Here is a 13,645-nt window from a genome sequence, read left to right as displayed (position 1 = left end):
CTTAGGGGAGCACGTAATCTCAAAAGCTGAGTTAAGTTTAAGGAGGGTAGAATAATGGAACTGGTCTCCAAAGAATGAGGCTCTGAGTCAAATGAAGCTTCTTCAGCAGTTTTATCAGATGTCCCTTTGTGAGACTGTAATAACAACCAAGAAGACAAAGTCAATCTGATACAGTCCAAAGCAATATTGAACTCACAGCCAAAAAAAAAAAAACCCATCATCATTTCAGATTTAACAATTACAATCGAATTATAGCAACATCACAAAATCAAAGGAACACCACTCTTAAGGCTTTTGTTTGAGTAACTTGGTATTTTGAATTTTAATCTGAAATTTTTTGTTCATTCTGGAGCAGGACAATGCAGTATTTTGTAGTACTGACTAGGTGGGATGAGGGTTCACATCCCTGTGTCAACAAGCATCTGTCCTGCTGAAAGTATCTTTGAGCAAGGGCTGCCTGCTGTTTTGTGACTGACCCATCCCAGAGCTCTTATTTCTACAGTCACATTAATCTTAGTGGAGGGTAAAATGGCTGAACCTGTCCCAAGTTTATGAGTTGTCACCATCTCCATGTTTTTGGTTGCTGTAACAACTCAAAAGGCAGCTTTTAGAGTGAAGGACAGAGGCCTGAATTGACCTCTGACCTGTGTCACTCAGTTGTTGTCTGCACTATAGACAGTACAGTCTTCACTAAAGACAGAGCACAATTGAAGTGACTGACTGAAAATTCAGAGTGAAGTTCTTTTTTTAAGGTTTAAGGTTTTTTTGAAGGTTGCAGATAGGGTCTAACTAACAGAGCAGCATGGCCAGTTTTATTGATTTTAGTTTATTATGATCAATGTATATTTTGGCTGATGTGTGAAAACAAATTACAGTACAAAACTGCCAGTGGAAAAGTCGCTGCTATTTCATAGTTTGTCAACCTGTAAAATGTATATGTCTAGGGTCACAATTATTTATAACCAAATAAGAGGTCCTTATCATTTTTTTAAAAGCTTTCTAACAGCAATATAAGTATCTGCTACAAACACCAGTCAAGCTAGAGTTGGAGAGACATGTAAAATCATGAAAAGGACCCAAGAGGACCTGAGACTGAAATATTTTTCCTGGTTATGTTTGAGATTCATACATGACTGAAGTTTCATATTTAGTGAATATTTCTTAATTATTTTAAAGATCCTTTGTTCTTGTTGACAGTGCTGATTTCTCTGTGGAGGGGAAAGGGAATTTCTCCTCAGACATCAACAAATGTTATGTTATTATGATTTTTAATACATTAAAAAAGCACAGACAAGTCTTGAAAACCACAATAACATAAGAAGTTAATATGAAAATATAATAATGCTAACAAGCTAGCTCAAAACTGCAAATACCAGTCTCCTTTCGGCTGTGTTAGCATTACCTAAATTTCACATATGGTAACTTTACTTGAACGATAAATAAAAATACCTGACTAAATTTCAAAATGTCAAGGCATCCCTTTAAGAGCAAATACTGGTTGTTGAAACAAATAAATGAGGAAACATTTTAACAAATACAGGGAAAAGGGAAGGCAAGCATACAAACTGTACATTTGTGGTTTTAACTTTTAGACCTGTGTAAAATACACATTTGCACTGATTTCAAATGCTTGAAAAAGAAAGCTAAGGTAAAGGTCAATGTGATATGTAAGGTATGTAATTCCAACAAGTGATAACTCATCTTTTTTTTTCTTTATTGTACAATAAATTGCACTTCTAAGCCTTTATAAAGTTAACACAACAGGATTGTCTTCAGGTAAAATCCTGAAAACAAAAAATAACTAGATTATACAGTTTCTTTCCAGTCATTTGAAACCAAGTCAAATGTTATTTTATTCAGATCTACTAAATTTCTGAAGGAAATGCAGGCACATTCTTCTTCTTCCCACAACATGTTTTTCTTCTCATTAGGCAAGTACAGTCATCTCACTTTTAATTCAGCGACTATTTTACAAGACTATGCTAATCTAATGGTAGACAGAGCCATAGATATTTGTCAACAGATAAAAAGTTGTAGGCTGTACCCTCCTCTGATGCATTATGTGCTGGGATATGATCCAGCCACCTACAACCCTGAACAGAATAAGCAGTTTAGAAAATGGATGAATAGTTGTTGTCCTAGTTTTTGTGTTCTTTTGCCCAGCTCTTGTTGAAACTATGGCTCTGGGTTGCATGTATGAAAGTTAAAATCTCCTTTTCAAGTCACAGATTTGCCCGGAGAGTGAGAATAAAGAGAGCTCTTCCCAGTATTTTACAGTAATGTTATTTGATTCACTTGTGACAGCTGATTGATCCTGTTACTGTTAATATAAGCATGAATTAAAAACACAAAAAAACAGATGGATATTGGAACAGAGACCATTAAAACCTGGTGCACCTCAGACAATAGCTCTCTGGATTTCACTTGGATTTGCACAGTGTTTGAATTGCTCAATGTGTTGAAATAATTAGGTCATCAGACTGTCAGCTTGGAAGGAGCACTACCCTGAAATGCTCACTGATCTGAATGTTTTACATATCTGGCATCCAAATATATTAATAGCATTGCTCAAAAGTAGGCTAAAACATTAAATTAGGGTAAGATGTGGTGAGTGTACTGCTGTATCAAAGTGACAGCATCACAGTCAGGTTTGTAGATTGATGCCTTATTACACAAAGGCTTCGTAGCGCCAACACCAAGTTGTACACAGTGTGTACTTCCACCCACAACCCAGCTTGGAAGTACCTCCTGTAAAGCGTACGATATCCGTGTGTGTGAATAATGAAAATGGCTTTCTACAGTGTTTCATGCAGCCTGTATCATCCATGGCTCGGATACTCCTGAACTCTCTCCTTCACACAGACACCAAGCATAATAGTCCACTCATACTGTACATCCTGGCTCAGGCTGTGTAGCAGTATAAAGATCTTCATAATCTATACAGGGGTCACAGTTTTCTGTCATTCTCCTGTTCTCTTTGGAAACCGGAGGCTGTGATACAGATGTAGAAAGTGCATCATCTAAGACAAAAGGCCTTTACCTGGAAAAAGTTTATAACAGAATATGGATTTGCTGTGGATGAGCCAACTCGCTATCTTGAAGTCACAGATGGTGAAGACTGCATGTTTCTGCATTTGCACACTAAGAAAAGCTGGATAAGCCACTCTGCCACAGGGAATACTTGGAGAGGATATGTTTACATCAGGATTAGATGAGAAAGAGGAGCCTTGCCATGACGACCCTTCTTAAGAGAGTGCATTTCTCCTGCATAAGGGAAAGAGGATCTTACAGCCTCTAAATCAATACATGACATGCTGCCTGACAACCTCTAGATGGAAAACCTCTCAAGGTCTTACTATGGGTCCTTTGCCCCCACTTGGACTTTTTTGCCCCCTATTTTATCCACTTTGTCTAACAGGTATTCTCACCTTTCCTGTGAAGTCTTTGTGGAGTATTTGTGATCTCACAGTGATTTTCATTTGAAGGGTAGATATCACGTACATTAAAATGCTGAGACAAAAAGAGCCTCATTCATCCTTTCAAATAGTCCACTTCAGGACTGCTCTGACAGGCTGCCAGAGTGTTTGCTTGGTCATATTAACCAAGATCGTCTCAAGTGGTTAAAATACTTAATAACGCTAAAACCTCTATGCTACTTTTGCCTCACTGGTTCATTGAAACCAAGACTGAGGCAGCTTTTTTAAGGCAGTAGAGAAGGGTTGGGAAGTGCTGCTTTCAGCTGGAATGAAAATCAATATGGATCTGACAGTGAAAGCTAAGACTGTGATATACCACTTCTAATATGGTTCCTCAGAACGTTGGTGTTAATAATGGTTGTGACGGACACTAAACCAGGGCTGGCTTCAGTTTGCTGTGGATCCCCAAAATGACTCATACATTTATAGTGCAACGTTTGCCTGTGCACTGGGCCCGCACAAAGTACATTTACTCAGATTGTGTCTATGTTTGAGAAAATGGAAGAATCTCTAAATTATAGTGGAGTCTAAAAGGCAGCATTGTCTTGTTTCTGAATTGTTAATAAATGTGTCACTTCCCAAACCCTTTATCCTTGTCTCTCTCTGTCCTCATCATCCCCTCTTCTCCATGGTCTCAAGAACACTGATGATGTTTCAGTCCCTTACACAAGATTTAAGTTCTCACTGTTCTCCTCCACCCTGTCCTCTTCTTCTTTAAAATGCATTGCTCTTAGTGTCAGTCTAAACCCCACCATCCTCATCCTAAACTAGAAAAGTTGCACTTAATTTCTAAGACTCTTGTTTTAGCCTCACTTTCCCATCATACCTCTCCTCCTCTTCCTTGACATGTACATGTTACTCTTCTCCCTTCCCTTCCATTATGCCTCCCACTCCTCTTTTCCTCAACAAGGACAATTACTCTTTGTTTCAGTCTCTTGTGTAAGTCGCACTCTCCCATCCTCTCTCTCCACATCTCTGTAGAGCAAGGATTTCTGGGCCTTCAGGCGGCAGGCCAGGGACATGAAGATAGAGTCGACGTTCTGACTCTCCCTCGGGTCCTTGGCTGACGTCTCGAACAGCAGCATGTTGTGGGCATCAGCAAACTTCAACGCCATATTGGAGGGCACCTGGGAAAGCATCAGTGTTTGGTTGTAAACCTTAATTCAATAAGGTAAATAAAATATTCTGCTGTGGTTCTACACTAACCTGTATTTGATCCACAAGGTCACACTTGTTTCCCACCAAGACTCGAGGTACTGATGCAGAGACCCGATGGCCATTACACTCCTGGAAAGGAACACAGAGAACAAAAATATAGCTTTATAAACTATGGCCATGTTTCTATGAAATCATAGAGACCATAAATATGAGAAACTGAGAGGAAAAAAGACCTTACAAACTGGCCTCTTAGTTGTAATTACAAGGAATTTGTGACAGCTACAATATGACACACTTGGCAAAAACAACTGCAGTGTTAATATAAAAACTGGTGCCAGAAGGGCTGCAAAGTTCCAGTTTCCTGCAGTTCAGAGTAAATAAAATACAACATTAACACTAATATAACTGATTAGTCCAATTAAAAATGAGCTATTTAGCTTACAGTTTGTTTATATCTGGTTTACCTTGGTTACCTTTAACAAACTGCTACAAATATTTAGCAAATGCAGGCTACATGTTTATTTGGTGTGATCACAGGGTTATCTATAGGAGAAACTTCAGAATAATATGAAAATGTTCAAAGTTATAAAAAACCGTTCTGCTGAAAAATCATGAATGCAGCATTAGCATTAGCATTTTACTACGTATATGCAACTTCTAAGACTGTTTACCACTGGCTACTGCTTCGACTTCTACTATTACCAATGACTAGTCACACAGCTACCAGTATTTTTACCACTATTACTTTTGCTTTTGCTAATACTTAATAATATGCCAATAACTGGAATTGTTTTACAAGGAGAGGTAGTCACAGTGCCAGTAGAGATAGTACTACCAATAGTGGAAGTTGCCATGTTAGTAGTATTCAGTAGCAGTATTTTAGTACACATTTAAATGATTTTCTCCCTGTTGAAAAGTCCCTCCTACATACACAACTATAAAAACCACTGTGAATAATTCATTCTCTAAGCGAAGCCACAGTGCACCTCTGGATGAGCTGGAGCTTTGTTGGCTTACTCATAACAGTGGTTACAACTGTTGCAGCTTTAGCATTCAGAGCAGCAAACCCCGCTTTGTGATGGAAACATCACACTGACAACCCACGGGTAATAAATAGTTTTAGGGAAGGCAGGAAAACTAGAAACCAGAGAGACACTGACAGTACTCACAGTGCCAAAAAAGAACGCAAGTAGTCGTCTTTAGAAAGACATGGGCTGTGCTGTGCAGTTTAAAGCACACTTAGTCAATCCTTTCTAAACTAACAGTCGTATTTAGTTATTTTACAATGTGTTAAACCAATTACCAACCTCTATCCATGTCTGTAGGTTGCGGAAGGAAGCCATCTTGGTGACGTCATACACAAAGACCACTGCATGGACGTTGCGGTAGTAGTGCTCCACCATGGATTTACGAAAGCGCTCCTGACCTGCTGTGTCCCATACCTGCACCTGTGGAGGTAGACAAGGTAAGTCTTGAAGAGATTTAAACAGAAAGGTAAATGTAACTGATAATCGCAGATAGAGATGGGATTGACACAAGCGAGAAAGACACAAAGAAGTCTATGAACTTGTATTCTCTCAGTGTTTGTGGCTCTCAGAATACCTGGGCTGGTAATAAACCATAGGCAGATTTGGATGTAACAGCATCCAGAGCAATGGAATCCAGACATCCAGTCTTATTGAGCAACTGCTCAGACTTTTTATTGTTGCAGTTGCTTGAGATTAATCTCAGTAAATAACACGACAACTACAATACAAATCTGGCTACAGGGAACTGTCGAAGCCTATAAAGCCTTACAAGAACCAGTACATAGCACTGTACTATGTCAACAGGAAGGAGTGTTCTCAGATAATCCTAGCTACAGGGTCTCAGGAGACCGATGCTCTGTAGCACAATGGACTTCTCTGCTTAATCATTAACAAACACCTCAGGCAGGTCTACTCTGTGCTGTATACAAAAAATGTTATGCAGTGTATTCCAAAATAAAATGTAGTGACACAGGCAAAATTGTGGGGTTAAAACCAAAATAAAGCACCACATTTGGTCATGTCACCACAATGTATGCAGGTTGGTTAGCCAAGTTATTGGTTAAAATATTTGGGGTGTTTTTCACTGCCCTCAAATAATTAACTGCAATATTTTCACAGCCTGTTTGAGGAACTTGTGAGTCCCGTCAGGCCACACCAGCAATTCATGGTGCTACATATACTGGTGTTTGCCTCCAGCACAGCATTCTACAGCTGTTTGACAAAATAATTCAATTGTTTTGAGTAAACTGTCAGATTAAGCCTTATTCCTCAGCCAGTACACCTGTGGAGCATATGGAGCTGCTGCTCAGCAGTGTAATTTCTTAATTGCAGCAGATTTAACCACCTCTGCACAAGACAAGAACTGATGCTGTTTGTATCAAAAAACAAAATTCAGTCATGTTAAAATGCAGACTGAGTAAAAATGATTCCTACCTCACGCTACGCCAGTTTTCTGAATGTTTCTTTAAACTGTGTGATCAGTAGCACTTTGTATATCAACATGGAGGTCTATCAACACTCAGCCCAGGCCTGTGGTGTAAAAGGACTGGTGAATGATCTGCTATTACCATTTGAAAGGAGGAACCTGGCTATTTAGCATCAGAGATTGAATGTTACATTAATGCTGCTCATAACATCAAAGGTCAGTCTTTGTTTAACACTGTGTACCCCTGAATATGAATAATCTAAAATGACCATATATCCAATCTGAGAGTGAGCTTTTCAAACTACACACAAACTTGAGAATCCTTGCTCTTTACACATCTATACTTAGTGCTCTGCTCTGCTATTTATAGCCTCTGCAGCTTATAACATTTGTTGTTGCCAGTCTGTGTGCTACCTTTATTCACCCGTCAGAGGACTGAAGAGAGAAAAGAGTCACTCAGTAAAATCCACGCACAGTTAATCTGAGTTTTGAGTGAATTTTAATAATATGTAAATCCTGTTGTACTGTACATAAACTGAGTGAAATGCTGATCTGTGCTGCCATGAGATTAGTTCAAAACCTTCTCAAAAGCCCTCTTGCACCAGAAAAGGAGCATAGATTTTACTCAAGCAATGAAAGACTGCACTGTAAAGGCAATGAAATCAGATGGGAGTCAATCTCACTATTCATCACATGACTGGGACAGGTCAGGAAGAAAGTCAACGAGAATGTCAAAATACAACATTAGCTGCTATGATTGGGTTTATATTGGGCTAAGTTAGGCATGGTGTGATCCATGTGCTGCATTTTTTTACTGTAACTGACAGACTTGTTTTCACACGTTTAGCATGTCAGAAAAACAAATTTCCAAGGATGGAAAAAAAAAACAATTTTATGGAGTATTAATGGAAAAAATGACAATTCCTTTACTTACAGCAGATACAGCACCAGAGTTAATTAATTGAACAGACTTAATCTAGATAACAAAATATTTACTTGTTGTCTCATCTGAATGTAATCTACCAACAGTTACCAATGTTACAGGTTTGAAGGCAGCAACAAAGCCGGTTGCTAACAGTATACAAAACATTCAAAAGTATTGAAGTGCAGAATCAGATACATTAGTTAAATTAACATATGAAAATAGTGACATTTAGACTTTCTGACATCGCAGATCATACTGTGCGTGTCTGACATGGCTTTTGAGGGGAATATCAGTGATTCAGAGATGCTGACCTAATAGGTGTAGTGTATGGTGTTTGTGTGAGTGTGTTTGTGAGTCAGCATTAGGGGGCATCTGGAGGTTGCAGACAGAGTGAGACAGAAAGTGGGGGGAGGGAGCTCCTACATATTTGTGTGTGTGTGTGTGTGTGTGTGTGTGTGTGTGTGCGTGCGTGTTGCCACAGTCTTCCCATGTACACTGATTGGCCAACTGAGGTGAAGGTTAGGAAGGTGTGTGCATTACACAACAAAATAAGAAATCTAAAAAAAAAGAATAATTTTAGTCACAGATCATCCAAATGAGTGAATAGGGATGTTAGTAACCATCCTGCATATAAAAACAACTAAAATCTTGATCAAAATGATTTGTCCCAATACTTCATTTATAATCATACTGCTGCTCTTACAATGATTTTGCTACATCTGCCAATATGTATTGTTACTATGAATCTTGGAAATCATTAATTTTTAATTTAGCTATTACCAGGGAGCCATTACAGTACTGTGGCCTTCACTTCTAATGCTGTTGGTTTTACTCGAGTAGAATTTGTTATGGCTGGTATGATACACACTGTTCATTCCAGCCGTGGAGCTTACATCACATATTTTACAATAATAAAAATGGATGGATGGTTATTTATGATGATGCTGGAGCTGGACATGAGCCCTGAGACATGTCTGGGATTGTGGATATTTACTGTTTCAGCACCCAAAGTGAGTCGTTTTCTTGCAGTTTAAAGCAGCACCCCTGTCGGGTTGTGACGGTTTTTCAAAAGCTTGAGTTTTGACAATACTAGCAGAGATTCTCGATTTTAGAAATCTGTGTCAAACTGTGGAAACAGACATATTACTGTCCTTCTTTAGGCAAATATTGACTACAAAGACAGACCAAGTCTAGTATTCCTAAACATGTTGAATTCCTTTGGCATGTATCTAAAGTACATTCTAAATGATAAAATGCCTCTAAAGATATTAAATGTAAAATGTAGTGTGATGTTTTAGAGTGAGAGGATAAAATGAAAGAAGGGGCCCTGTGTGAAGCGCTGAAAGACTTAGAGCTGCAGCTGATCAACAAAAAGAACAGAGGAAGAGAAGGAGGAGGAAGAGGGGGTGGAAGTGAGGAAACACCACTAATCAGCACCCAGCCCCTCTGTTGCTTTTACCTTGATAGTCTCCCCTTCAATCTCCACCACCTTCTCCCTGAAATCCACTCCGATGGTGGCCTCGGTCTTGTCGGGGAAGCTTCCTCCGGTGAAACGGAAGGTGAGGCAGGTCTTCCCCACGTTGGAGTCCCCGATGACGATGATCTTAAAGATCCGCGTCTGGATGCTCAGCTCCAGGGAGGAGGTGCTCAGATCCACGGAGGATGTGAGGCTCGGCGCGGCTTCATTGTGGCTGCTGGCTCGGCTCCGGCTGGCTCTGTGGAAATCCATGGAGGATGTCAGGATGGTGACATTGTCGTCCGCTCGGTTTCTTTGTGCGAATCCTCTTCCACCTCCTCCTCCTCCGCCGCCCGGAGCTCGGGTCTCCTCCTCCGGAGAATCGTTGGTCATTGTGCCGGAGGAGGCGATGCGCAAATCGGGGTGCGTGTGCGAAGAGGAGAGGGGGTGGACAGATGGATGGATGAGTGAAGGGAGGGGAAAGGAGGAGGAAGGAAGGAGGAGACCAGAGATGCAACAATACCAACGATGCTCTCTTTCAGCAGCTGACTGTGGCCTTAAAGGGAGAAGCATTAGAAAAGACAAGAAAACTAAAATGTATTGGCTATACTATATGTTTTATTTGTCTTTTTTGATATGATATGTAGAAAGATCTCACACAAACATCCCAAGAAATTTATGCACTATATCCTATTATTGTTACCAGAAGGTGTAAGGTACAATAAATTACCCTGTAAAATATTAGTGATTCAATGGGCGATCGAATGTAACATAAGTGCCTTAACATTTCTACAAACTCACCAGTGACTCATCACGTAGATACATAAATCGCTATATAAAAATCATAGCAATTGTATACTATACCATAAAAACCTGTTACGTATAATAAGGTCACTACATGAACACACTACTGAGTCCCACAAGCACCCTAGTGTGGTGGAAAGCAACTAAGTACATTTACTCAAGAAGCCCGAGGCAATTCTGTTTTACTTGAGTATTTTAATTTTATGTTACTTCTTCTCCAATACATATTGTAGTTTTTATTACACAGCATAAATCATATGACCCCTCAGGTTTACTTTGTGACTGTTTGGAGGGGACTCCAAACAACCCCTAGGTTGGCAGAACTGTCTATAGGAGATATTTAATAGTAGCTAAACTAGCAAACAGTAAAATGCTACTTTCCCAAATCTAATAATGTCAGAAAGAGCATAATCATGCATTAATAATATATGTAATATATATATATTTTTTAATGAAGTCATTTGTTTCATTAGCAGAACTAACTGTTTATTTTGTCCATAAACCATATACTTTATGCATTGGTGGTTCTCTGATGATCCTGAAACCTGTAAAATGATCTTATACCAAAAATTGTAGTTTGAAAACATGATGTAGTTGAAAAACTGATGATGAATACAGCGTGATTGTAGCTGTGAGTGAATCATTCCCTCTTTTGTTGTGGCAGAGAGAGAAAGTGACTCCGATTTTCTCACACTACCAAGTCATGTGATCTGATTGGCTGGTCATATTATCACATTCCATAAACCAAAATGGCCGTAATGCAGTTGCCAGATTCCAGGCCTGATTAGTTTCTCTCTCAAAGGTAAAATGAATGAAAAGAGTACCAGGAATTCCCATTCAAATTAGCATTTATATAAAATCAGATTATCAGTTACCTTTAAAGGAACCCATTTTATAGACTCTAGACTTTATTATACTCAATATACTAAAGTCACTGGAAATTACATAAAGCCGTTTTATTTTTTCACAGTTCCATCATCTGTTAAAATAACTTGCTTTGTTTGCAGTGTAATGACTGAAATTGCATTTTTATTTCTGAGTTGATGTAACAGAGCAGCCTTGGCTCTGATAGGGATTCAAGTGCACCTGAGCAAGGCGAATGTTGAAGGATGAACTTGATGTCTACCACTAAAAGACAGTTATAAACATAGTTTTACATGCAGGCTTGGAACTTTTTAAGTTTAAATTTGTAGCATTTGCAAATGTCTGAAGTCAAACAAGTGAATTATGTCTTATTAATGGCAATAAAAGAAACTAGAAGTAATTTCATCTCCTAAGAGTCTACAGCCATGTTAGCTGTTCTGTGAGGCTGTACTTGTACTAGTTAAACGCTAACACCAGCATGCTAATATGCTTACAATTTTGCTTTGTTTACATGTTAACCATTTTAGATTAGCATGTTAGCATGACAACATTAGCTAATTAGCACTAAACACAAAGTATAGCTGAGCCTGGCAGAAATGTCATTAGCTTTGTTGTTCATAAACCAAAGTACCGGACAAATCAACTTTTTGGCCTGATCTTAGCATGAGATGACAGGCAGGGGAATACAAACGTTTTTACAAATCACTTTGAGAGGGACATGAATATCTAAATCAGATGTCAGTGCAATCCATCAAAAAGTTGTCAAGACAGCTCATGAAAGAAAAAAAATGTCAACCCAATAATCACCTGACTATAGGAAATAGGAAATGTGAGAGGATTACCAGAGTGATTTGGATTTTTTCTGTGGAAACCACGAATTTCTTCACAAATTGCATTGCAATCTATCGAGTAATTGTTTCTCTGGATCAAATTTGATGACAAACCAACTTAAACTGTTTTTCCAAGAGTGATGCTGCTAATGTGGTTAATAACTATATCCCAACCGCAGCAGCAGACAGTTTTATTTCCTGCTGTTTTCTTCCCAGCCTCACAATTAGAATGTTTCTCCCCTGTGATCAGTTTTGGAGCTACGGACAGAAATCAGTTTTACTTACTTTAGGAAATGTGGCCGTACAAGGTGCTGCCAGGTGTTTGAGCTGCTGTGATTCCATGTTGACTAACAGCAACAGGAAAAAAAACACAAAATACACACACTTGTACACACACACACACACGCAGAATACAGATATACGCACACTCCCTGTCTGTTGATATCAGACTGAAATGCAGACAGAAACACCAGCACTTGTGCTGTTTTCCCGAAGTCTCTCTTGCACATACACACACGCAGGCGCACCACTCACTGTGCAGAACAATCCTTCGCACATAAACCGTCTCTTCCTCACAGACATAAACACTGTCTTTCTCAAAAAGACACACATAATCTCTTTCTCACACAGGCACAACAAACACACGCACACACTTGCACTATGTCTAACAATCCCGGTGTTTGTGTCTGACAAAGCTCCCTTCTTCCTCAGTAAAAGGCTCATTTGTCTACAGATGAATCTCAGTGGGACATTCACATTCTGGTGAACACAAACCAACAGTGAAATATAGCATGCATTTGCATACACACATATGAATGCATGCAGACCAAAATATTGTCCTGGATTCACATTTTCATATGTGGTTGGGATACTATAAATGTGCCCGCTACATCCAATATGGCATAAAATACAGTAGGGTTACTGCAGTAAGCATAGGGCAACAACTGAACCATCGTCCTTTGTCTACAACTCATCAGAAACTTTTTTTTTTTTTTTTTTTTACTAATTTAGGACAGTTGACGGTCATGGCTGCCTTGCTGCTGTTATGCCACCTGATAAACTGACCTGACAGCGGCTGCCACTCAAGCTTTTAGAAGGAATATATATGGTAAAATAAGAGCGTCTGCCTCAGTAAGATAAAATCTGACATACTGTATGTAAAAATCAATATGCTGTATCCATTTTTTTTTCATAAAATCTCAATCCCAAATCTCACACACATAGCAGAAAATACATCAGATAGATAGATAGATGGATGGATAGATAGATAGATAGATAGATAGATAGATAGATAGATAGATAGATAGATAGATAGATAGATAGATAGATAGATGAGGCAAATGACATATTAAATAAACAATACATAGCTGTATATTGTATTTTGTATTTTTTACTCATAAATTACTTACATATTTTTATGTGCTTGTTTGTTTTGGCTTCTCTCACCTATTAATTATATTAATAGCTGTTAGCTCACAATGCAGTTATTATGAGATATTCCTTCCCACCTTTGTGAACATAGCAGTAATTCATTTGTGTTCGATCTTTTGTATTTCTGCTATTTTACACCACTAGGCAGCACTGTAGTAAAGCAGGTACTACTAGAGATGCTGTAGATAGAGAGCTTGAGTATCAAGATGAATTTTCTGAAGGTGCAGTATTATGCCGCTAGTGAGAA

General features: G+C 38.8%; 1 protein-coding gene and 1 long non-coding RNA gene across 2 annotated transcripts; one reads left to right on the top strand and one right to left on the bottom strand.

Moving 5' to 3' along the window:
* Positions 1–4,378: 4,378 nt before the first annotated feature.
* Positions 4,379–9,977, bottom strand: rab33a (RAB33A, member RAS oncogene family). Its single transcript, XM_041048234.1, has 4 exons — positions 9,473–9,977; positions 5,942–6,082; positions 4,683–4,763; positions 4,379–4,603 (listed from the first exon to the last, which is right to left on the bottom strand). The coding sequence occupies exons 1-4, from the start codon at positions 9,860–9,862 to the stop codon at positions 4,379–4,381; spliced, it is 837 nt and encodes a 278-aa protein (XP_040904168.1). The 5' UTR covers positions 9,863–9,977.
* LOC121188458 lies at positions 4,514–13,032 on the top strand. The gene is made up of 3 exons (XR_005894703.1): positions 4,514–4,647; positions 5,960–6,099; positions 12,979–13,032. It is a non-coding gene; the product is annotated as an uncharacterized LOC121188458 (long non-coding RNA).
* The last annotated feature ends 613 nt before the right edge of the window (positions 13,033–13,645 follow it).

The sequence above is a fragment of the Toxotes jaculatrix genome, chromosome 10 (assembly GCF_017976425.1).
Source record: "Toxotes jaculatrix isolate fToxJac2 chromosome 10, fToxJac2.pri, whole genome shotgun sequence".
In the NCBI taxonomy this organism is placed as follows: domain Eukaryota; kingdom Metazoa; phylum Chordata; class Actinopteri; family Toxotidae; genus Toxotes; species Toxotes jaculatrix.
This window is presented reverse-complemented; position numbering and strand designations above follow the sequence as displayed.

Bases quoted from the DNA above. Each gene is read 5' to 3' on its own strand.
- rab33a (XM_041048234.1), bottom strand. From the start codon at position 9,862: ATGACCAACGATTCTCCGGAGGAGGAGACCCGAGCTCCGGGCGGCGGA. The intron at 6,083-9,472 runs GTAAAAGCAACA...CTACCTCCACAG, and splicing joins TTGAAGGGGAGACTATCAAG to GTGCAGGTATGGGACACAGC. The intron at 4,764-5,941 runs GTTGGTAATTGG...GTTCCTTTCCAG, and splicing joins ACCTACAGACATGGATAGAG to GAGTGTAATGGCCATCGGGT.